The sequence below is a fragment of the Sciurus carolinensis genome, chromosome 5 (assembly GCF_902686445.1).
Source record: "Sciurus carolinensis chromosome 5, mSciCar1.2, whole genome shotgun sequence".
NCBI lineage: Eukaryota > Metazoa > Chordata > Mammalia > Rodentia > Sciuridae > Sciurus > Sciurus carolinensis.
Genome location: NC_062217.1, coordinates 126,879,039 through 126,904,468, shown reverse-complemented (window position 1 = coordinate 126,904,468; position 25,430 = coordinate 126,879,039). Strand labels below are relative to the sequence as shown.

The window sequence follows — 25,430 nt, the reverse complement described above, 5'->3', positions numbered from 1 at the left end:
GTTAAGTCTCAACCAATCACAGGCAGTCAAATGTTTAAACTGGGTTCAAATAAGGCAACTACCAAGCTGTAATCAGTTGGGCTTTTTCTGTGCCTGGCTTCTATTTTCTGTCTAAAAATGGTCTCTGATCATAGAGCAGGCAGGAGTCTTTCGAACCTTTCCAGTTTGAGAGTTGCAGGACTCATAAATCGTTCTTTGTTCAACTAAGCAGTACTAAATTTGATTTGTCTAGTTTTTTCCGTAACACTAGGTAGAACAACAGTGTAAGGGACAGATTAGGGGGACAACCTCCTGCTGGATGTGCTGACACCAGTCAGTATCCCTTAGGGAAGGAATAGAGAAGATATAGAAGGTGAAGTGATCCAGGAAGGTGACCGGCTAAGGGTGGGTACAGAAGGCCTCCACTAAACATGAAATGACTTCCATGCCCACGTGAGGGGTATCAAACTCTTGGCATTGTTTTTAAATGTCCACTGCTACCCCATCCCTCCATCATCAATGAAAACGTGGCATGGTTCTCAATTAACAGAACAAAGTTAAAGGTAAAATGAAAGTCCCCATCTTCCCAGGGCTGCAAAGATACAAGATTGCTAAGCTAGCTGAGTCTGCTGGCAGAGGCCCTCAATCTTAGAAACAGAGTGCCTTAAAGGCTGGTCTGGGCTTGAGAAACTTAAAATCGACCAGATAGAGGAATCTACTGTGGTCACTTGTAATTATTCTCTTCCCCCTGGTAAAGTGTATCTAAAACAGCGTACCATTCAGCAAGTGTTTTGATCAATTATGTACAATGGTAGGTTAGCACCTTCATGGGTTTCCCTGGCTGATTCATTACCCCTGTTGTGGCACAGAGCAGCATTTCAAAGCACCAATTAGAAAGTCAGACAGGCTTGAGTTTGAATCCCAGCTCTGCCTGACCACCTTGCTGTGAGTAAATTACTTAACCACCATGAGCTATAGTTTCCTCTCTATAAATGGAAATGATAAAAATTCTGTTTACAGAACTGGCATGGCAACTAAATATGAGGAGATATGGTAAAGTAGTTTATTTAGAGCATTTGTTATTCAGTAAGCCCTCAAGGAATGGTCGTTGGCCCCGTAAGGAAATAGGTAAGTTTTGATTTGACTTGGTAGGGGTGGAGATTGGTGACATGGGATGTCGTACAAACATCAGTACAGAGGCTAGTTGAGAGTCTGAGGCAGTCAGGAGGCATCATAAGGATGCTGAGTCTAAGAGGAGAAGACAGGTACTGCAAGGCCCTAGGTTGACCTTGACCCACTGAAGGTTTTGCTTGCTCAGTGCTGACCAGTCTGCACTGAGGAGCCTCATGGATCCAGAAATGTCTTACACAAATAGCCCAAGTGGCTGCCTGGAAGAATAACTTCAGAAGACCTCGAAGGATATCTCAGTCAGTTCACTTGTACTTTCACTTAGACATGCAACAAATATGGACTGAATGCCTGTTCTGGGTCAGATGCTAAAAATACTAAGTGATAAAAAGGAATCCAGTATCCTCAGGAATTCATGGTCATCTATACTTTCCTCTGCTATTGCATTTTCATAGTGGAAAAATGAGCAGAAGATAGAGTCTCTAATCCTACCTGGAGAAAATGAGAAATGTTTCCCAGAAAAGATGACACATGAGCAAGGTTCTAAACAGTGACAGGAGTTTGGTGAGCAAGGAAAGAGAAATGCATTCTGGGCAAGTGGGGCTGTGAAAGGTTCTCGTCTCACATGACCTAGGGACAGCGAGAGTCGGGATGGCTAGAATGGTGGGTGTCTGAAAACTAGACTGAAGGGGTATTTATACAGTCCCCTTTGCTGGGTTCAGTTCCTGGAAGTTAAAGTCACTTTCTCCTAGGCCACCATCAACACAATAAAGAGGTCAATCAAGATGTTTCATGCATAGCTAAAGGTTGATTTAATGATTTAAAGTTCAATGTGCATACGAGACACCTGGAGGTCTTGTTAACTATGGATTTGGATTCAGCAGGTTTGCTTTTTTTTTTTTGGTATGGGGACCAGGGTCCCTTAACCACTGAGTCACATACCCAGCCCATTTTTTTCTATTTTAAGACAGGCTAAATTGTTTAGGGTCTTGCTAAGTTGTTGAGATTGGCTTTGAACTTGCAGTCTTCCTACCTCATCCTTCTGAGCCCCTGGAATTACAGATGTGTGCCATGATACCCAGTGCAGGTCTGCATTTCCAACCCAAGCCCAGATAATGCCCAGGCCCCCTGTGTTGGCTCCAATTTTGAGTAGCAAAGATCTGCGTATTTTACTATCAATGTCCTCCAAGAAGGACTTGGTGATATTGAGGTCTTGTGTAATCCACCTACCAAAAGGGCTAAAATATAGCACCTGTACTAAGTCATCTTGGCATACTGACAATTTCTGCCCCATCTACTTCTCTATCATCCTGAGAAAAAGTAATTCAGGGAAATGTCCTCTTATGTTTACTAACGTTTTTCAATAGCATTATGACTCAGACAATTCTTCAGATTTTCCCATCCTCTCTCAATTTGGACTGTGAATGAAACATCTGACCCAAATTTCCCCATTTCCTGTAGCTGAGCCACAAGGTGAAAGTCTGAACATTCTCACTGAGCAACTCTTTGGATTTCCACTTTCAGACAGAAAAACATGATTCTCTTTTATTTTAAGCCATTAAAGTCTGGGAAACTTTGCTTCACATTACTGAACTTGGGATCAAACAAAACTGCCTGGGGTGGATGATGGGGTTTGTTTAAAGAATTGAATCTACCTCAAAACCCAGGATATAACCTTCATCTGAAGAGAGACAAGAGAAAGCTCTGATCTGCCTTCTCACCCCAACATTTGTGTGAGATGTGCTCTTCTGGGTCCCACAGTCTCTTCCCTAAGCCCCTGCAGAGGCTCACCACAGCCATCCTGAGGAAATTCTCCATGAGAAGGTATTTTTTCTTCCCCTATGTAAGCTTTCTCTTGGGATACAGTGTCATCCAGTGATTAGAGGATTCTGGTTGTTACAGTGTCTCTCCCTTTTCTTAAGTCCTATGGAAATGATGACTTATTGAGAGGGATCCTTGTTTGTCAATACATCTCTGTCATGAGCAACTAAAGCACATTGAATTTTACCAGTGAATTCTAGAAGAAATGGACTTGCCTGGTTTTTCTGGATCCCCATAATGTTCACCACTCTGCAAGGCACAGAGTGCTCAATGATCTACTTTGGAAAATGGCAGCTCAAGTGTGATTTTTCTAGAAAGGACACCTTTTTTTTTTTTTTTTTTTTTTTTTTTTTCATTGAACTATTAACCTCTAGTTTGGGACCTTGGCTTACCCCAATCTTAGGAAACCAGGTTCTAAGTTTTTAGAAGAGGCCCAAAATAGGGGCATATGACCAGAAAAGAGCCCTGAACCTGGAGTTGTGGATAGTTCTACTTTTGACACTGGGCATGTGATGTAAGCTTTATGTCCTCATGTTCCTCATCTGTTATTTAAAAACTGTGTCTTGCTTCCTCACAAAGGGGATAGAAAATTGAAGATGGTAAGCATAATGAACTTTAACACTAATGTCTGGAACAAATGAAGAAAATGAGAGTGGTAGATAGATAGGTAGACAGGTACATGGCTAGATGAGTGGACGGATGCATGGGTAAGTGGGTAGACAGGTATACAGATGGCTGAGTGGATAGGTCCATGAATAGAGAGTGAGTGGATGCATGGACAAACAGGTAGCAAATTTCCATCAGAGCAGGGGTTTGTTTTGTTTTACAAAGTGTCTTCTGTCATAAATCCAGTAAGGATTTCACATACCTTCTCTGAATCACTGAATTCCAAGCTTACAACCAAAATGTAAACATCTATCTTTCCAAATTAGAGGCTTTTCTGACAGAGATGAAAACTTGGGAATCATTTGCTCCATTCTTATCATTTTACAGAGGCCAGAGAGGGGAAAGGATTTGTTTTAAAGTTTAAAAGCGTGTAAGGTGCACAGCTGGTAAGTTTCTAGCAAGTTGGGATTCCATACTTATCAGTCACTTTCTGATGTATTCCACTGTCTCCACAAAACATACCTGTGCTAACTGGCATTGGAAAGGATTTTCATTTGCTTCTGACCAAAAGCCCAGCACAGAGCTGAGTTTTCAGAAAAGTAAACCACTGAATACTATTCACCAAAGAGTAGCTCTTGCTCAATGACAGGAAAATACAGAGATGTTTTTCCAATTAGTCGGGGAAAGAAGTCAGCCCCAAATGCCTCGCCATTTAGTGTTGCTAAGCTGGTGATTTCTCCCCAAAGCAGGGAACTGGTATAACTGTCATCATCTTTTCTGTTATTTGCATCCAAAGAAGTCATATGTGTCTCAGCGATGTGAAATATTCCCTTTCATCTGCTTGGGAATTATCATCTAGTGTCCGCTCCTTCCTCCAGATTGCACATCATTAAGTTCCTCTTCCATAAGCTAAACTTCTTGACACAAACTTTCATGCAAAGTAGTATGTTTTAAAAAGAGAAAAATCATTAAAGAAGGGTTTAAGTCTTCCTTCATTCTACAATCCTTTTTCTGACTCCTCTTCATTTTGGTGAACCCACCTGGTAAAGCTTCATTAAAACTCTTTTCCAAACAGTAAACTCCAGTATTGGGATTCCAAATAAATGCATACATTTCTAAAAGGAAAGTTGACAGGGAGAACTTACATGCACACCATTAAAAAGTCAGAAAAGCCCTGACTAAGAACAATTTATTAATGCCACACAGTCCCAAGGGAGGGAGGCAGGACAGCAACATGAGAGAAGCCAGAGCTTTGTCAAGGGCCAAGTTTACTGAGTTGACAGAGTTTTGAGGGCTTAACAACAAGGATACCTCAATGAAGAGGAAGTATCTTCTGGGTTTCAGGACATTATAATTTCACTGAAAAAGTCCCGAAGGAAAGGAAAGAAAAACTTAATGTGTCATTGTGGTAGATTGTATTGGTAAGGACTCCCAGTCTGTTCAGACCTCCCTGGATCCACGTCCAGGGATAGTCCCTTCTTCTGTTAAAACTAGGCTTGGCAACGTGACTTGCTTTGACTGAAGACAGGAGCAGGAAAGCACAAGCAAAGACTTGAAAACTGCTTGTGCACGGGGTTTACTCTTTGCTGCTCTTAGATTACATATCTGCCGAGTGAACAAGATTGAGACTAACCTGTTGAAAGATCAAAGACCACATGAAGACAGGACCCAGTCATCCCAGGAGCCCCAGCTGAAAACAAAGACCTGTGAGGGAGACCTGCCAAGAAGAACTGACTCCACTCTGGATCCAAAGAACTGAAGGACTGAGTCCAAGCCAAACTGCTAATCCGGCACAACTGGGAACTAAGTACATATTCGTTGTTTAAAGTTTCCGGTTCTGGAGGGTGGTTTGTTACCCAGCAAAAGCTAATTGATACAATAATTCTGATGCTCTCAAAGAGATCAACTCCTCTAGTTCTATGTGGGTCATCAGCTGATTCTCAAAGGCTAAGAGGCTTCTGACCTGAAAAGATATTTGACACACAATCCACAGCGTCCTTAGCACATTATGAAAAATACATCCACAAAGAATAGATAAGGAGTAGAGGGGGAAGCAATATAGCAGGTGCTTAGTCTGATACCAAGAACGATTCTGGCAATTATGGCACCATGGCTGGCACAGTTTCAGGCCCAACCAATAAGTCATCCAGCAGGTTTGGAGCATGTAGAACCTGGTTTGAGGCTACCTCTGGCACTTGAGTCATGACTTTCCACAAGTCATTTTACCTCTGTCTCTATTTCTGCAATAATGATGCAGAGCCACTAGAGTTATCACACACAAGTCTTGTGAAAAATAAATGAAAAACACACATGTGAAAGTGGTTTATAATAAGTAGAGTGCTATGCAATATCAAGTATAATTTGTATGACAAAGTTGATTAGTAGTAAGACTGCTGCTACTGACCCGAACTCAGGAAATAAGATTTAACAATATGCTATTTCCATATGCCTGTACTCACCTAATCAACCCAGCCAGTCATCTCTTGTGTGAGTAGCAGAAACTCATCCAACTAGATGGATGAAAGTCACTGGAATTTCAAGACATTGTATGTTCATGGATCATATTACAAGCCAGCAAAAAAAAAAAAAAAATTTAAAAAGTAGAAATGGAAAGCATTTGCTATTATAAGAAACCCTACTGTGAATTGTTTAGTAATTAGAATAATCACTCCCCAATGTATCTATCATTAGTTCCATTAAACACACACTTACATGCATCCATGCCAGGTTTCAAAAGGCAGGGTCTTACTCCAATATATTTACAAAGTATTTTTTAAATTGATCAGCATTGACCATATGCATCTTATAAAAATGGAAGTTTCAATGTGTGCCATTCTTTGCGGCCCCAAGCTATTTCAAATCACATGAACAGTTTAAGCAGGGTAAAGCTGATGTACAAATTCTGTCCCAGAAGAACCCTGTGTTTCCCAGGATCCTTGAATAAAACTCAGAAATGGAGATAGTTTCCTGATTTGTATGAAGAAAAGAGCCACATAAAAAGGCAGCATTTCTTCAATTTTATAATTGTCCTCTGATCATTTTTCCCATATCCTTGGTGCCTGTTGCTGTTGTCTGAGAGAATGCTCGCAAGAGAGCATTTCTGATTTGGCAGCCAAAACCAGTGCTCTGGTTTGAATGTCCCTTCCAAAACTCATGTTGGAATTTAATTACCACATGATGGTATTAAGAAGTGAAAGCTTAAAGAAGTGATAAGGTTATCAGGAGTCACTGGAGTCCGTTAGTTTCTGGGGGAGTGGATTCCTCATAAAAGGATGAGGTGCAGCCCCATCCTCTGCCTCAGGTACCTGCTTGCCCTTCCACCATAAGATGGCGCAGCAGGAAGGCTCTTCCCAGATGCCAGCGCCATGTTCTTAGACTCCCCGTGTAGAGAACCATGAGCTAAATAAATCTATTCCTTATAAATCACCAGTCTCCGTTATTCTGTTAAGAAGCAAAATGGAAAGACATAGTCATATTTGTGTTTTAAGTTTAGGGTGGGATTTATAACAGTCTCCATTTAGTGCACTCTTACAATGTACGCATGATGAGTCCAATCACCTGTGGTTCTAATCCAGACAACAATTTCCTGAGGCAGATACTAATACTATCCCTATTCCAAGTATAAAGTGAAGGAGATACAGAAAGGTTAATTAACATGTACAAAGTCACACAGATAGTCCAGGGAGGAACTAGAATTTTTTCTGGGCAACCTGACTCTAGAGATTGTGCTCTTAGTCAGAGGACTTACAAAATACATGGTATTCCATCAAGGAACACCATCGTGTCCAAATGTTCCCTGAACATGTTTAAGAGTCCTTTGGGTCAATATGGTAAAAATAGGATCATTATCATAAAACTTGATAGAAAGACTGCTTCCTGAATCTAAATCCTAATATGAAATTTAATATTAAAAATACTTCGATGGTATCTGTACTATATGCATACATTCACACATGTACCACATACCTTATACCCTAAGTCAGTTTACTAGTTAACCTGCCTGGATTTATTTTATTTTGGCTGTGAATGAAGATATTCCTCTTCAAATTCAATAAAAAAGCACAACAGAGCTGTAAATATAGAGATGAATGTAAGAATTCAACCGTTTGATTGCATTAATTCAAAGAACTGATTAAAGAGTCTTGATACAATGGTGGAAATCAGTTTGATTTATTAAGCTACATCATCCATGAAATCTGCACAGAGTGGGGAAAAAAATTAAACCTGTCACTTTAAAGAAATACACTCCACAATAAAGGGAATGAGGAAAAGGAACACCTAGGATAATTTATAAACATATGCATAATCTGGAGAAACCAACTCACAACCAGATATTTCATTCCTCCAAGTTTGTGATTGGAAGCAGCTCCCCACTCACTCCCACCTCCAGCTCTCAACTGGGAGAGTGATATTGCTTTGTTGTTATTTCTCCTTGATCTGGAACAGGGTGAAGCGAGAACCTGGATGTTAGAAGCATTGCTCAGTAATTAAGCAGACCAATAGTCTTTTGCATTACAGCATCTTGGTGCTCAATTGGATTTGTCCTCCACATGGCCAGGGCTGAACATAAAGGCCAATGGCTCCCAGCCTTTGATATTTATGTTCTGCTTTAAGAGCATGGAAGAAACCCTTGTCCAATGAGAATAATGCCAAGACTCTAGCTCCTCAAAGGGTAGCCCACTGGCCTTATATCCGTGCCACCTGGGAACTTGTTGGAAATAAAAGGTCTTGCCCCCACGCCAGATCTACTGAATCAGAATCTGATTTTAACAAAATCACCAGATGATTTCTATGCATAGTAAAGTAAAGCACTGTCCTAGGTTTCAGAGGTCAATCAAAGCATTGTTCAATTCTGGAAGCATTACTCCAACTTCAAGGCAGCAGGTGATCAGCAAGTTAAGAAACTGGAAGTCTCAGAAGAAATGGCTGATGGGGCCTAGGAAAGCTTCAACTGGAGAAAGGGATCTTAATCACTTTCAAAGATTTGCAAGACCTCAGAAAGCAGTGTTGAGAGAGAGAGAGAGAGAGAGAGAGAGAGAGAGAGAGAGAGAGAAAGAGAATGGTGAGAAAAGAAGGTTAAGAGAAAAATTCTATAAAATGGGCCCACTGTGCTGACCCCCCACATGCTTTCTTTTCCAAGAAGCAATTTATCTACGGCCCTTCCTGGCCTAAGTGGACAGGTTATGTCACATTCCTCAGCACGTGTTCACTGCAGGAAAAATGCAGGCCTAAAATAATGTTGATAAGAGGAATCTAAGTTACCCTGAAGGGACTGATCTTTTGTGACCAGATCCTGAAACTCTCAGAGATAAGGATAGTTCCTCCTAGCCATAAAATCTCTAAGAATGTATGGTTAGCATAGGCCAAAGTGACCTAGAGTTACCTTGGCAGTGGGTACTTAAAAGTCTGATGTCATCTTGCTGTCAGTCAAAAGTTAAGAGGTGGACCTGTGTAAGACTCTTTAGAAACTTCTCTGGGATCCTCAATAAAACTGAAGTCAGGAGAGGCACATTGGTCCTTCTCTCTGAAAGGACCCATTCCCTTGAGAATGTACCCTTTTCCTTTTCCTATCTCTTGAATAAAGCTCATGCTTGTTACTCTGACAAGTCTGAAATCTTTCTGACTTGATTGCAAGAATTGGGGTTTGAAGGGAGGGTCTTAGTTTCTCAGAAGACCTCAGCTCCTTTTAACAGCAGAGGATAAAGGTCTGCTTCATGAGGCATAAGGAGAAAGACTGGATTGTTTAGACCAAAGTTACTTAAGAGTAGTACTACTGACATTGTCAACCTGATAATTCTTGAGTGGAGGGCCACCCTATGCGTTGTAGAACGTTTAGAAGCAACTTAGGCTTCTACCCACAAGATGTTAGTACTATCACTCACATCTCTATCAATGTCTGTAGACATTGGCAACCCAGGGAAACAAAATAACCCCCACTTGGGAATATCTGGTTTAGATAACCCATAGTTCAGATGAATCAATACAGTGGCATGGTTGCTAAAAATAAAACAAAATAAATAGCACAGTCCTTAATTGTATAAACATTGTAAGTAAAAGTTCAGATGAAGGAAGGCAATGTTCTGACTCTATTCTGCTCCGGACATTTCTTCCTACACTACTATGTCCAGTTCTGGTCCCACACTTATAAAACAACAAAACCAGTGGCTAGATTAATTATGTTGATAAAAAGCATTAAAAATGGATTTGTGTCATGTGAGTAATAACTGAGGGAACTTTCATGTTAAGTCTGGAGATGAGACACTACACTAGGAATCTTCCAGTATCTCAAAGGTCATGTGAAAGTGGAATCATATCGAATTCCATATGGGTTCAGGAAGTAGATCCAGTGATGGTGTGAATGATTAAACATTAAGAGGAGGAAATACCATTTTATGGTCAGAGATTATCATTAAAAAATGGGTTGGGTTACAAGGTAGTCATGGCCCATCACCAGGAGACAATGTAAGATGTAGCTGGATGTCACAGAGTAACAAAATTGACCCTGCACTGAATTGAAATATGATGAGTTCATTCATTTTATCATTCATATATTCAATAGATGTTCAATGTAATGGAATTAAATGCATGTAATACAATACAGAATTTCTTGTTCTAAGATGAAATAAAATTGTTCTCTGCCTTAAGGAATTCACAGAGAAAAGGCCAACTGGAGAACTCACGATGACTAGGGTGCAATTAAGTGGTATAGGAGAGACATGTGGCCAAGCAGTCTAGCCTGCTCTAACTATTCTTGATAAATCTTGCTGAATGGTTGGCACAAAGAAAGCAAATTAAGGAAGGAGCACATGAAGAGAGCACTGGAGGATAAGATCTGGACCCCTGTCCTGCCACTTAGCAGCTCTGAAACCATGAGCAAGCCTTAGGTAAGTTAGACCATTTCTTGTTCAGAGTTTAAAGCTAACAGGTGTTTCATTTATGCAACTATGGGATCCTTGAACTCTAAGAGCATCTAATTCTGTGTGCACAGCCCAGGTCCTAGCAGTGAGCAGGCACTCAATGTTTGCTGAAGATAAGAGAATGCCCATCCAACATGCAAAGGGGGGCAACATGGAGCTTACTCCCTGCAGTAAATAACTATGTCCTAGCTCGTGGAGACACTAAATCTTTCACTCCCGGTTAATTCATTTTTCTAGTTAGCAAAACAGACAGAACTATGCAGTTACTTAACAGTTACTACTAGCATATTTTTTTTTGGAGGGGGGTTAGCTCATGCCTCACCTTGGGCAACAATGGCAAGACCCTCTTAGCTACACACTTAATTATCATCACATGGACATGATTACCTATCATTTTCATGCACATAATGGAGCTAAACCAAATTCAAATGGTGTTTTTTAAAAAATGTGGCACAATGCTGACAAGGAGACCAAAGTAAATGTCTCCATATGTCTTTAATAATAACCTTAAAGGAAGACATATTTTATCCTAAAAGAAGTAGGTCAGTCTTATGACCCTACCAAGCAAGTATTAAAACAGCTGTTCTATGCATAGAATAACATTCCTTTAATTTACTGTGTTTGCTTTTTAGACCCTATTTTGTTTTTCCATTTTGAAGAACTAAATGCCCCAGATGAATCAGTCAACAATATGTTGGCTGCTCTCACATTCAGCCTTCTGCTGTTTTATAATAGTGCCCTGATCTTATTTCAAGAAAAGAATGACAAACTTATGGCTGCAAATGCTAAATTTATGGGGTTCTTTGTGGCAGGCATTACTGAGAACAGGGCTGAGGAAATAGGTAAGACGTACTGGAAAGAAGAAACCTTCATAAATACAAGGCCAGGTCTTGATTTTCATCTCAGCTCTGCAATCTAAGCACTGAAACCCTACAAGCTTGACTTAAAAAAAAAATGTATAGGGCCATCAAAGGTGCCGAGTACTAATTAGATGGACAAATGAATGTTCACCTTCAATAGGCACATTATGCCTAGTCACAGCCCTTCTGGATGCCATGGTCCCTACTTTAATAGTTGTGTGACTTTAAAAAAGGTACAAGGTCAAGAAGAGTTGCATGTTGCTGGAAGCTTCTCTGCAGTCCACTTGCTGCCCACCGGAAATTGAAGATGGGTCTCCACACTGGTGAATAGACTGGTTGTCCACCCTTCCTCACAGGCACTTAAGTTCCTTAAGGAACTGAGCAGGCTCAACAGTTGATGAAGAAAATTCTCAATGTCCAACTAGGAGGCCTGTGAAAGTGAATCTTAAGAGTGGCTTCACCCAAACGGCATTCTAATTTCACTAATTTCACAATATACTTTGTGAAAAAGAAATTTTCACAAATACCTTTTGATTATCTGATGTTCCATCATCATCTTGGAGATTCATATTGTACTTTGGTACACTCGAGGCTTGGGAAGTCAATAGAAAGCAAGCCTGCTTGACCTTAGTTAATGCAGTAGTTTGTGATCTTGCCAAGGCGTTTCTTTTCATATAACACCCACCAGGGTCCTAGAACCTTCTGGATCATCCATGTGTTGGTTCCATTGCTGATCTGCAGATGCAGGCTGATACAGAAGCTAGCTCCTCTGCAATGAATAACGTAAGCATTGAAGAGAACAAGGCCTAATGTTTTCCAAGGGCCTCAAAAGCCAAGCCATATCTTATGGAACTACCATGAGACCTTGCACCTTTCATGATCTCCATGCATGTCACAAGCGTAATCCAGTTTGAAGAAGCATGGTAGTGCCTGGGGGTGAGAGACAAGTGAAAGTCAAGTTCACAATCCCATGCACTACCCCAATTTTTCTATTCTTCATTTATTTCTTTCTCTATCTTACCATGGAGATATCCAAATAGTATCAGAGACCAGGCATCCCTGATGGTCCCTTGATAACAAGTTAACAGAACCTTATGGCAAGAAAGAAATGTCAGGGAGCAACAAATTGCCCCTTTCATTCTTCCAATGGCTCAGGATGAATCAGAGACAATACTGACTCAATGACTTCTTTCTAAAACACAAATTTGATCCTGCCCTTGACCTACCCAAAATTATTCAGTAGTTCCCCATTGCAAACAAGTCAAAATGTAAACTCTTGCAATAGACACAGAATCTCTCAGGCCTCTTAGTTCAGTGGCAACACCAATCTCTTTGTAAATGGTGCTCCAGCACTTGCCTACCTCTAGTTTTCTGAAGACCCTTGTCCCTTTAAATCTCTGTACTGAACAGGTTCTACCTTTCACCTTAATGTATGTGCCTATTTGTCCACCACCAAATATCAAAAACAGATTGCTCCAAGTTAGCTCTCTCAAACTAATGGATATATAGATTCATCCTCCTTACTTATGAGTGATAGTCCCAGTTAGGACTGAGCTCCTTCTGATTCAGGGCTCCTTTAATACATGTATTGTATCATGTTTCATTGAATTGTCTGTTCAGAGCTCTGACTCCCTGGGGCCACACATTTAACTCATTTTTGAAGTTCAGTGTCTACCACAGTGCCAAGAATACTGTGAATCTCAATACATTTTGTTGTTGTTGTTCGGTGATTACTCAGTCCCCTCTTCCTGTTGGTTTCATGGTCACTTCATTCACTGCCACCAACATCTGCACAGATCCTAGAAGTATGTAAAAAATAAGAGTGCATTCATGCTACCTTCCCTAGTTCTCAGAGACAATATGCAATGAAATAACATATTAGCAGTTAAAACCACAGCAAAATGAACCTCACTATTCTGAAAGGGCTGAAGGTTCCCTGTTGAATTTCTGGGACAATTCCTCCTGACCACACAAAATGAACCAGGGGTCTACCCAGCAAGTACCTCTTCTCTAAACTCAGCATCTTTCTAGTCATGGAGTTTGAAAGTCATCTTGAAAAAAAAAATTGATTTTCTTTCTTAAGAGGGAACCTAATTATTCTTTAAAATGACATCCAAAAACAATCTCCAAAGACTCCTGTGCTTCTGTTAAGAACTGAAACAAAACAGGGATAATTCGGTGCAACACCATCCGCTGCACGGGCACATCTGCGCTTCTATCTTGACTTTCTGCTCCCTTTATCTCCTGCTGCACTGCTAATAGGCCTGACTTTGTAGGAACAGCAAAGGAAACTCTGACATGTGTACAACTTCAAGAAACACGCTCGTATCTGTAACTAAATATTTATGCAACCTAGCCTTAGCTGGGAGTTTGGTGATGACCAGTCTCCAAAACATTTTATAGGGCAAGTGTAGAAGCCATAAATGTTTTAAAAGAGGGGGGGAGTACTTAAAAAAAATTTTTATAAACTCTCTAATTTGCTTTCAAACACACTGTAAGGCACTAAAAGTCACAGAGGTCACAAAGTGATGGGATAGAGACATACATTTTCAGGCATTTAAGTTTAATCTGACAAAAATCATGCTTGGTGTGATGCAAGTTTGAGCTGTACCTAGCCTAGGTTCACTGGCTAGAGAGAAGTCACTATGTCTTACAGTGATACACAGAAAGAGTTCCAGGTTAGCTCTACTCCTCCTTTTGGGAACTGTTGGGAAAAAGTATTTTAAATTTCCCTCCATAATAGGATGTCTCAATATAATTTATGAGTGTTTAAATTAATATCATATTGCTGCTTTAATTATAGTCAGCCAGTGAAATTTTACCACCATCAAGAAATAGCAATTTTCAAGGCACCCCTTATTGCAACCATTTTCCATGATATGTAGGGGGCCATGGATTCATCGACAGGAAACCTCAAGAAGAAGTATTGAAATAAGCAGGGTTTCTTTTAAGATGAAAAAAATTACTCAAACCCAGGGAAGCTGTATCTTTAGTCTGTGCTTGTAGTCACAGGTCTTTGAGAAGAGTATTTTGTTAAATACAGCAGTTACACTTTCTTCCCTTAGCCCTTGGTCTGATCATTTGTTATACAAGGGAACTGGACAGTTGGCACAACCTATAAAAGAATCGCCTTGGAACTTGAAGAAAATGAGATTCCCAAGCTCTGTGGCATAAGGAGTCAGGCTCTCTGGGGGTGCTTCCCAGGAATCTTCCTATCTGACCAGCACCCTCGATTATTCTAATAGAACACACAAAGAACCAAGTGGCGGCTGGATATTTCTAACTTGATTGGCATTGGTGATGGACTCGACCAGCTCCCCTACCTTCTCAATTCTTGTGGGATTTTCTGACTTACTCAAAGAATTAGATAGCACTAATCCATAAATACTTTCACCCAAAGGCATACAACATCAAAGATGCACTTTCAGGGCGAGTTTGTAATTCCGATACCTTAGATGATATGTGAGTCCCTTTCTGCCCTTCCCGTGCATTCTTATTCATTTTGAACTTGACCCTACCATAGGAAGGTGGCCTGCCTATGCTCAGAGTCATGCTCAGAGTCCAGGTGGGAAGTGGCTCTTAAGAGAATTTGATTCCAGTGTCTTGGAAGTAAGCTGGAGAAATCACTTATGAGCAATCTCATGCCCTTTGAAAGGGAATCAAGAGTCACTTTGGCATTGCCTTAACTGGCCAATGGATTCCCTTCATGGGATTTAAGTATCCCTACTTCAGTCTGTCACTAAACAGCTGCTTTTCACTGCCTTCCTAAAAAGGCCTTCCAGGGTGGTTTCCACACCTCAGAAATCTGACATTTAGAAGCAAACATCTGCCTTGCACACTCTCCCCAGCTCACCAGCCACATTCCCCAAGTTGCCCAGCCATTAGCTCAAACACTGACTCTGAATTCAGTTGATTTAATCTAAGGCCGTCACTGGAATCGGCCTCTTATCAGGGGCTGAGGTGTTTGGGAAAAGGTTAGAAGGAATGAAGGGACAAAGGATTCAAATATCCTGCAGTTGAAGTTGAATAAATAGCCGCTCATTTCAAAGCTTCAGATTTCGAAAGAAAACAGCTTAGGGCTATAGAGGAAAATGGGGAGGGGACACCCAACACCATCCAGGATATATGTGTTCTGTCTGATTTATTTAAACAGAAAGAGACATAAGTGCATTGAGAAGAATCCTTTAGCTTTTGTATTTATCAGCATCCTCCATCTTGCCTCCGTTACAACTCTGACAGAATAATTAATTTCAGTCAATCAATCATTTAACAAAAACTCGCAGGTGACCCCGACATACCATATAAGCCACAGAGAACTAGTCACAACAGCAGTCTTCAGATTCCCTCGGAAAGGAAAATTAAGCCTGCTATGTGTGGCTTGGGGCAACCTAAGCCGTAAATCTCTCTTTTCTGATCTCTTCATATAGATGAAAGAGCAAAGCCGCTCTGGGTTACATACAACAATTATGTGTTCACCAAACTCAGGGAATCAGCTCGCAGACAGCCCTAATCATTACCAATTAACCACGTCTGCTGACATCCTGTACGAGCTGCCCTGGTGCTGCTGAACACCCGGCTCTCCCTCCAGGCAGCCAATCCCCTACCTTACAGCGTATGTGTTTTGGAAGGCCTATTAATGTTTGTTGACAATTCCAAATAGAGGTCACCTGTTGTCATGGTGCAAAATACTCTCTTTCCCCCCACTGAATGCCAGGCAGGGAGGGCAGCTTTGTTAGACACGCTTCAGTGCGTTTCTGTATTGCCACCAACATTCAGATCTGATGAAAGGAGATTTAGGGTCTCCCAAGTCTTCAATGGCAATCTCCACCTGCTACCACACACCCATTGGGGGCTGAAAGGAGTCTCTTCCTTTAAACTTTACAGAGCTTGCTTGGGCCCTGGACCGTCAGCCAATGATGTCTGATCCTTAGCAGCCTAATGCAATCATGAAGAGTGACCCAAACTGCCAGAAACGTAAATCTTGAGAGAGGACTTCAGTCCACTGGATGCAAAGTGGCCTTTTTCCATTTAAATCATTCCCATTGAGTCCCCCAACATCCCAGGGCAGAGAACGTGCATCTAGAGATTCTCTTGCTAATTTACACAGGTCTTTTCTGCACTTCTATGCACTTGGCTTGAAAATGGTACCGCCTCAGAAAAAAAAAAAAACATCCCAGTGGAGATTAAAAAAAAAAAGCTAATTAATCATGATTCAATTATTTTTGTTAAATTTCTCTAATCTGTGCCAAGGAAAAAGAAACATACTCCTCCAAAGTGTCAAATTTGAATTCTGAGAATTTGGACCTTGAATCTATGTCTATCTTTAGTACATGACGGTCTCAACAAGGGTGCATTCTCCTTGAAGATGAAGCTATTTTATCAGAAGGAAAAAGACATAAAGTCCCTGCTGGATGCTGAGGAGAAACACAGAACCAGGCTAAAAGAGGAGCCAGAGTTCACTTTACCCTCTGGTGTCCCAAAATCTAATGCACTGTGTGCAAGTTGGAATACTGTACTTGGCTGTGGGCAGAGGTAGTGTGGGAAGTACCTGCACAGATAGCCGACTGGACCCTTGCCCCCTCCCTCCTGATAACAGGTACCAGAAAGAATCTTACATCTAGCCCTCACGTTCTCAAATTATGTGAAGTGCCCTAGGTCACCACAGCAAACTCAGAAAGGCAGGGTGGGATATTGAAGTTAAAGTGATTTTAAATTTAAGTTAAGCTTAATTCTTTAAATATTCTAAAATTTAACAGTACACAACATTTGTCAGACACCTGGCAAACTACAGATTGAGCATCTCTAATTCAAGTTTTGAATTTCTATATTTTGGATTAGGGTTGGGCTCCCCTGGTAAAGTTCATGCAAATAATCTGAAATCCAAAAAATGCTGAAATGTGAAATACTTCTGGTTCTAAGCATGTGGGATAAGGGTTACTCAACCTGCCTTAGCTCAAGATAGTTCTCAGTTTGCATATTAGCTCATGGTATCCTCCTTTTGGGTGTGATGAATCTTTTTGAAACTTAGTTTTCAGTGGTTGCTGTGATAAAAGGTAAGTATTGCATGAAAATCAGTCTGGAACATGAAACAAGGGTGGTGACGGCCAATCTGGTTCCAAGGTTTGAGAAGTGGTAATTATGGTTAAGAATAAATACATTTTATTTTCATTTTTTTTCCAAAGGGATACTCAGTTGTTAGGACAAGTTAATTTATTTGGATCTAACTACTTAATAAATAGAATACTGTGTGCATGCGTGTGTGTGTGTGTGTGTGTGTGTGTTTATGGGTGCCCATACTCTCATGCGCCTAAAAGCACAGTGAAAAACCTGCAAGAAATGGAGAGAGTTTGGGAACCATCATCTCTTCTTGGGTTTGAATACCTCCCTGTGTTTTTTCATTCTTAATCTTTTTGCAACTTAATAATCTTACATGGTAGGATTCTGGCCTTTGGAGCCTCCAGAAGCTCCCTTTAAATATAGATAAACGTTCTCTTCTGTCCACTCATCCTCCCTAGAGAAGTTTGAAGACAACTTGAAAATGAAAACACAAATCTACACATGGTCTAAAACTGAGTGCTAAATGCCCTGCGCCTTCTCCTTTGTGTGCTCTCTTTGGAAGTGCTATTCCATCAGGTGAACGTGAGTTGCCAAACTCAGACACGTTCCACCATGTGGGATGCAGAGGCCCTGCTAGAGAGGACCGGCTCACCCTAGCCAAGCCAAAAGGAAATAGAGTCCATCACCATGTGTGCTCAATATTGCCACCACCACCACCACAGGAAGGGTCTAATAAAGATCCATTTCTTTGGGTGGTGTTTTTCTCACCAACACCTCATTACTGCTGGATTCTGACCAATCCTCAACTGAGTTTCTTTGAGTAAAGAAACAAATGACCAGAGGTTTCAAGAAACAAAAAGCACAGCAAATAAATTTTCTTCAGCTCCCAAGTGCTATCATAACCAAAGCCAGGAGAGGAAGCAATCTAATTTCAATCTGTGATCAGAACTGAATACACGAATCAATGGATGCATCAGCCCCTCTACGGCAGTGTGGAGGGGTTTCCGGCTGACCTTTGAATCTCTGCCCAGGAAATGAAAGTAGGAGACTGGCAGATAACTTGATGGAAAAACCAGTGAGCTCATAGAAAGCCAGACAGGTTGCAATAACACCTGGGAGTTACTCAGGGTCCCTGGCGGGGTCTTGCTTGCCGCCCCACACTGCTGCTACTTCAATTGCCATTAACCATTCCTAACGCCGTAATGAATCAGCCTGGGTGCCTGGAAACTAGGAAAATGACACCCTCATTTTCTTGCAAATATAGATTGTAATTCCCAGGATGGAAATAAGGAAAATTGAATGCCCTTCTCTGGGTTGCTAAAAATGAAGGTAGTTTTCAAGTTTTGGGTGATGTTCGTTGCCAGGACAAAACGGTACTCTGACCTCACCCCACAGTCACTCAGGGGACACAGAACCGCCTCCCTTCAGGCCTCTTGGTAGGTCATACCCTGCCCGCACGCTTGCAGCCAGACTGCAATAACACTGACTGAGCCAAGCACACGGAACAGGCATATATTCCCAGAATCCCTTTATTTGATCTTCTTAACAACTCCATGAGGTATGGGGATAATCCCCATTTTACTGATGAGGAAATTGAAGCTCAATAATGTTATGGGAAGTGCTTGAAGCTACACAGCTGGTTGACGTGCACAGTTAGAATTGGAATCCAGTCTGACTCCAGTACTTTCCTGTCTACTGCCCTAATGAACTAGTGGAGTTGTCTTGGTCCCTGCATGACAAGGAATGGAATGTCTTTATGAGAATTTAAAACAAAAAAAGGGTCTCTGATTCAAGGCTTACTAGATACTTGGAGAAAGTTTCTAAGGTATTTAATGTATAATAGTATTGTTAAAACACTGTCATGTGCCAAACAAACATGGTGATAAATAGACAAATCTATAGACTCTGTCATGTGGACAGTGTGTGTTAGGATTTGGATATGGGTGTGTCCCCATAGTGCACTTATGTTGAAATCTAATCCCCATTGTAATTAAGAGGGTGGGAAATTAATCTGACCTTGGTGTTTAGAGGTGGGGCCTTGGAGAGGGTATTAGGATCAAATAAGGTCATGAGGGGGTTCCACCCTGAATGACTGAATATTGATGACTTTATAAGAAGAGAGACCAGAAAACACACACACTTACAAACACACTTGCATGTTCTCTGCCTCTTGTTGTGATGCCTTTGCCACATTGGAGACTCTGCCAGCAACAAGGCCATCACCAGATACAGGCCTTTGAACCACCAAAACTGAACTAAATAAACTTCTTTACTTTTTAAGGTCACTGAGCCTCAGGTATTTCCTTATAGTAACATGAAAGGCACTAAAAGTATCCTTTTAGCTGGGGCACTGTTGTATAATGCATAACCAGCACCACATTTCCTGACTGTCTTCATGGATAGGCTAAGCAAGAGAGAAGAGAGTGCTTTATACCTAAATCAGCAACAAGAGAAGCTAGAGGAACAGCAAAAAAAAAAAAAAAAAAAAAAAAAAATGTGCAGAGTTTTGCCCATATAGGCCATTACTAAATAAGTGCTAAGTCAAATTGAGCCTAAATCCCTATCTCAAAGGAATTAAAACTAATATATAATCATTAAGCATGCCATTACAAGAATGACTGTAGAGGCCAAATGGTGGTGAACAGGGCATAAGCCCAATTCAGTGAGCTGAAACTCAATTAATAGAGTGGAAATAGAATCATATAAACCAATAGACTGACAGACATACAGCATCCTTAACTTGCAGCTAGACATTGACTAGAATAAAAGCCCCGCGAGAGTGGGGGCCAAGTCTCTCCTTCCCACTGCCCTCCCGTAGGGCTTAGCATCCTGCCTAGCACACAGCAACAACCAACAAGTGTGCACACAGGGAAAGAATGCGGCCTGTGAATCTGATACCTGCTCTGTGCCAGGCAGTGGGTGGTCCACAAGAACCGTGGGGTCTCTCAGCAGAGGACAACCAATGCCTCCACAACAGGTTGGACTCACAGGGACTGGGAGGACCAGAGCATCACCCAGGTTCTCCTTTCCTACAGAAACAAGGGGTACACAAAATTTCACTAGTCATGCTATTCACACAGCCCTGAACAACACATTACTAGAATATTCTTTGGACCAAAGAACACTGAAGTTCTGGCTTAATCCTACTCCCCTGACTTTTATCTACCAGGCTGGTGCTGCCCTTGGGGTGGGAATGAATCTGCCAGTTTCTTGAGGCTCGGAGGCTAAACAGAAAACTTCTGCCTTCCAGGACCCCCATCTGGTACATTTCTGTGAGTGGCACATTCAGGAAATAAATAAAAAATAAACAAACTGTCCAAAATCCCACTATTAACATTCCACACCTCAGGCTAAATGTTAGTGCCATCTTATCAGGCTCAGTGGGGAATGTGTAAATGGAAAAAAATCCCACCATCTAAGGGCTATGTGGAGAAGTTCCATTCGATCAAATGTTATATTATCTTGAGTTATTTTTAACAGATGCACATCGGATTAATAAAAACCACAGAAAAACTTGAGATTAAACAAGAGGTTTTTACTAAATTGACAATAAGGCCTACTTTAATGCAAAGTCATATTAAACAGAAGCCTTTGATATAAGTAAAATCCAAGGAGATCCCAAATTTCTGGCAGTTGAACAGCAGCGAGCCATATTTTATTGTTGAATTCCTTTTTTTTTTTTTTTAAGATGTACTTTGAGCAAATTGTGTACTTAGAACACTAATTGGAAACACAGTTTTGTTCTTACCAAACCCATTTCAAAACATCTGAAGGTTGCCTGGATAAAAATGTGCCCAGTGTCCTGTCTAGAATCTAACAGGCGAAAAGGATGCTGAGACTCTCGCACTGCTCTGGCATCAATATGCTAGGAATCGGCAGGGATTTGCTATGGCTGACAAAAAGCTGGGGAAGACTAGGATATTTTCTTAGAGACCAGGAAGAGCACTCCCAGTCATAACAATAATATCTGTCCGTGGCTTTGTAGTATATGAAATATTTTCAAACTGCCTCAGAATGTCTGAGAGAAACACAGAGTATTCAAATCCACCTGTTTAGAGACCAAGTTCAGTGGTTTTCCCAGAGTCTCCCAACGGGTAAATGGGAAAGCTGACAGAACCTCAGCTCCTCTGGTTTCAAATCCCTGGGTGGTCTCCAGAGAAAAGTTCTGTCCTAGCCCCACTGGGAAGTTCATCTGTGTGGTCACATGAACTCCAGGAGGCAACCTCTGAGTACAGAATAGATAGTGAAATTCCCTTCACACTAACACGATAATTCATCTCTGACCATTGTCCATTCTGTCTGTGCTTAAAGACTCATACTAAAATCAAAAGACTATTTTTTAATTCAAAGACATACAAAGCCAATATCTTAAAGAAGGCCATTTACTCCATTATCTCGCCATGATTGCATTACACTTGTACAAAGGTTCCTCTCCAGTCTCCTAAGAGAGCATTTAACGCATTGCCACTGTACTGCTGCCAAGTCCTGAAAATTTTTGATTCAGCATTTGCAACCCGTCTCTAATGATAAGTTGCCAATATGTAGATTAGTCCCAAGAATTAACGGGATTCAGAAAGTGCACATCATTCAATTTCAGCCAATTAAATGAGGACCATCTATCATTAGGTCTTTCTCACTTGAGTCATTAGCACGCATACTAGGAGGCTGAAAAGAGACACTTAGTGGCAATGCTGAGGGAGGGAATAAATTAATATTTTGAGGATTTTGATGCACTTCACACACTTGAGGACTGGCCATTGGGGGAGATATGGGGACGGAATATGGAAAATTCCACTTTATGCAGTGTGAGCTTTATACCCAGATCCACAATTCCAGCATCCTATGTTCTTACATGACTTTCTCCAGAATCTTATTTTTTTTCTTGTCCATTTTCCCCAGACTTTCAAGATAATGCTCTTTGATGATATTTGCAGAATAAGCCCTAAGATGAGACTTTGTTTTTATAGAATAACTCCCACTTCTTACACATTTTTTTCTCTTCTTTTGTTGAGTAGACATGATCATCTCTTGCTCAATGTGACTCAATACATTAGGAAAACAAGACCCAGTGTTTCATTCCTAAGGATAATTGACACAATCTTAGATGTAACTTTATTCCTTATTCAAGTGAAACTTCCACAAGTATAGCTTGTTTAGATCTCCTTCCACACCCATATGAATCTTTGTTCATTTATTCTCACACTTTGGCCTTCTATAAATCTGGCCTATCTCATTGTCTCCTCACTGGTGACCTGGGTCCTATGTGTGTGGCTGATTTCGTTTTTTTTCTGAATTAAAATGTACCATCTGGCTGCAAATAACTGATGCCTTTTTCTTTGAAATTTAGAAAGGTCTTTTTCTCTTGAAAGGTGGGTCAAAGTGCACCAAGTTAATCTTGCCAGTCAACTAGTTTAAATGTCTAGGCTTCTCCATTTCTGATAATCTGCATTGCAAATATCTCATTAATCACACTGAAATCCATTTGAAATATTATCATTATTTCTGATGAAAGGGCAATAGAAAAAAATAAAGATAATACTAGCCTGCTGTGGCCTTTGTTCCTTGGGAACAAACTACTACAACAATAACAATTTCTGCATTTTTAAATAATTTATGCTATTTGAGCTGATGTAAGCGTGGGGCGTACAATTGAGATGGAGGCAGTTTGCTCTGTGGAGGAAGCTGAGGACTGTCTACTTCCAAGAAGACTGTCCACGAGGAAAATGAGATGGGACTCCTGCTCAGAGATAAGCAGGCCATTCTTGTTGGGATCCACCTTCTCTGCTGGTCCCTTTACAACATGCAGAATAGCTAAGCTGCAGCATTAGCTATCATTCACTGTGCCTACTGGGTGCCTAGCAGCTTTGTGCTAAGTGCTTGGCATGTATTGTTTCCTTTACTTCTTGAAACAACAGCCTGAAGTAGATATTGCTAGAACCACTTACAGATGGAAAACTGGGCTCAAAGAGGTTGTCTTCCACATTCTATGAAGGGCATGGAAGTGTCTGCAGAGAAGGTTAAGGTTTCATTTCTGCCATCCTAAGATGTAGTCCCATCTAACATAGGTGACAAAGGACTTCCCAGTTCCCAAGCAGGAGCCCAAGTATGTGATTCTCAATTTCTAGACAATAGGTGCCATTGCATGCGCTAGTCACAAAGAACCCCAACACACGAGAAGAAGCTGATAGGTTAAAGTTAAGATCAGGATGGCTTTATCTATTCCTACAACTTTCTACTCTCCTGTCTTCTGACATGGTATACACTCAACAAATAGTTCTGATTTATTGACTATTTCAATCTATAGCAAAGATTGGAAAGAGTTCCCTATCTCTGTCCTCTAGCTTGGTCTCAGGTCCTGGATGCTGGTACCGATGGGCACACAGACTCTCTGCCCCCAGCATAAACATTTTCAAGGGTAGGCATTTCATAGCTTCTCCAAATAAGTTCTCTCTTCCTGTTCAGATTTATAAGGTGACAAATAACACCTGAGGGGGAAAATGTGTCAGTGTTTTCCAATTCTCATAGCACTCAGAGGGAGGCTTGAAAGTTAAGTTAGCAAACATAGTTGGTGCCTTCAGGAGGAAACTGGGGAGTATTGAGGATGAGTCAACCGCCTCAAAGCCAACGAAGATCCTGGAACAAACACAAAGCAGAGCAACTGACAAAGTAAGTCTCCTCGGAGCAAGCACTGAATGACTCAGTGAGAATGACAGAGCACAATGGCTTTTGATTGCACATCATCACCAGCCTGGAGGAGGTCTGTGGGTCCTTGAGAAATACACACAAAGAAATGCATACAAAGAAGAAGGCTTTGGAGACTGTGTGCACCTCAACTAGGAAGGAGCTTCCTCCTGTGGTCTGGGGACCTGGTTTCATCCTTAAAGGGAACTAACAGGAACAGAGAAGGGCAGAAGGGGATGATACTTGATGGGAACTCCTAATGATACTCCTATGACAATTCAAGAGGGGAGCAGCTCTGCTAGGACTCAGACCAACATGACAGGGTTATCCCTGAGACCTCCTGGTGTCCTGATATACACTGCCCATCACCTGCACTCCACCCCTGAACTCGGAGGCAGGAGACTCCAAGGAGGGTTGATGAGGCCAGCAGAAGCTTTCTGGAAATAGTAGATTCAAGTTTGCAATATTCCAAATAAGATACACAGACATGACAAGTTAGAGTAAAAAGTCCAGACCTTCAAGGATGGCAGGGTTAGTGAGGTCAAGAGACAGTAAAGGGCACCTGCAATGCTACAGCTGGGTGGGGTGCGTGGGGGATGTCTTATTTCATCAGGATTTTCAATACCCTGGATCCTGTTCTTAGTGGCCCTTAAACTTCAGCATGACCTACAAAGATCTCTTGAACAGTTTTCTTGCAAAGCATTGGCCTTGTCTTCCTCTAAGTTCTGGTCTCTGCTGAGCTCACAGGAGTCTTGATGCTGGCCCTGATGTACCACCCTCAGACCAACACGAATAGGGAATCCCAAGCATGAGTGCCACCAAATCTTTCTTTCTTTCTCTTTGATCCTCCCCCCTTCTGTCACCAGGTTTACTCTGAAGCAAAACAAGCAAATTTCTACTTTCACCCTAAAAAGCATCCAGTGAGCAGCAACCCCTTTGTTCAAAGCTGTCCCCTCCCTGGGCTCTAGAATAGCTAAGGCTGAGGACACCCAGGCCCACAGTAGACCTACAGTAACAGATTGCTCAAGAGCTGATTTACTTCGCAGAAACTGATGCCTCAAGGATTTACATTAATTCTACTCATTTTTATATTTGATGGGTACTTGGAGGGATTCTGATGGGAATGGTCCCAATTCACCTTAGTTTTGAAAGGGAGGTTCTCTGTGCAGAAACCTCTTGGAGCACATTTCTCAATGGAGAGTGGCCTCCTGCAAGGCCACAGATTCACAACTCATTCATGTATCCCTGGCCCTCACTAAAACTCACTGAGTCAAATTCAGTTTCCATGTAACTATGTCTATGGCTCCTTCGCTGTGTTCTTAGAAATCATAAAGTAAGTCTCCACACGCTTTAGCATGGCTGCCCTTCAGATATTTGAAGA

General features: G+C 41.3%; 1 protein-coding gene across 5 annotated transcripts in view; it reads right to left on the bottom strand.

The window, feature by feature from the left end:
• Lrmda (leucine rich melanocyte differentiation associated) overlaps positions 1-25,430 on the bottom strand; it is a 1,017,541-nt gene that overhangs the window by 309,176 nt on the left and 682,935 nt on the right. Inside the window, exon 6 of one of the 5 annotated variants that reach the window (XM_047553148.1) lies at positions 12,121-12,241. The exons of the other annotated variants lie outside the window; for them this stretch is intronic. Coding sequence (XP_047409104.1) covers positions 12,164-12,241 — 78 coding nt within the window. The 3' untranslated portion in view covers positions 12,121-12,163. Of the gene's footprint in view, positions 1-12,120; positions 12,242-25,430 lie in introns of those variants that run through there. 5 annotated transcript variants of the gene reach the window in all.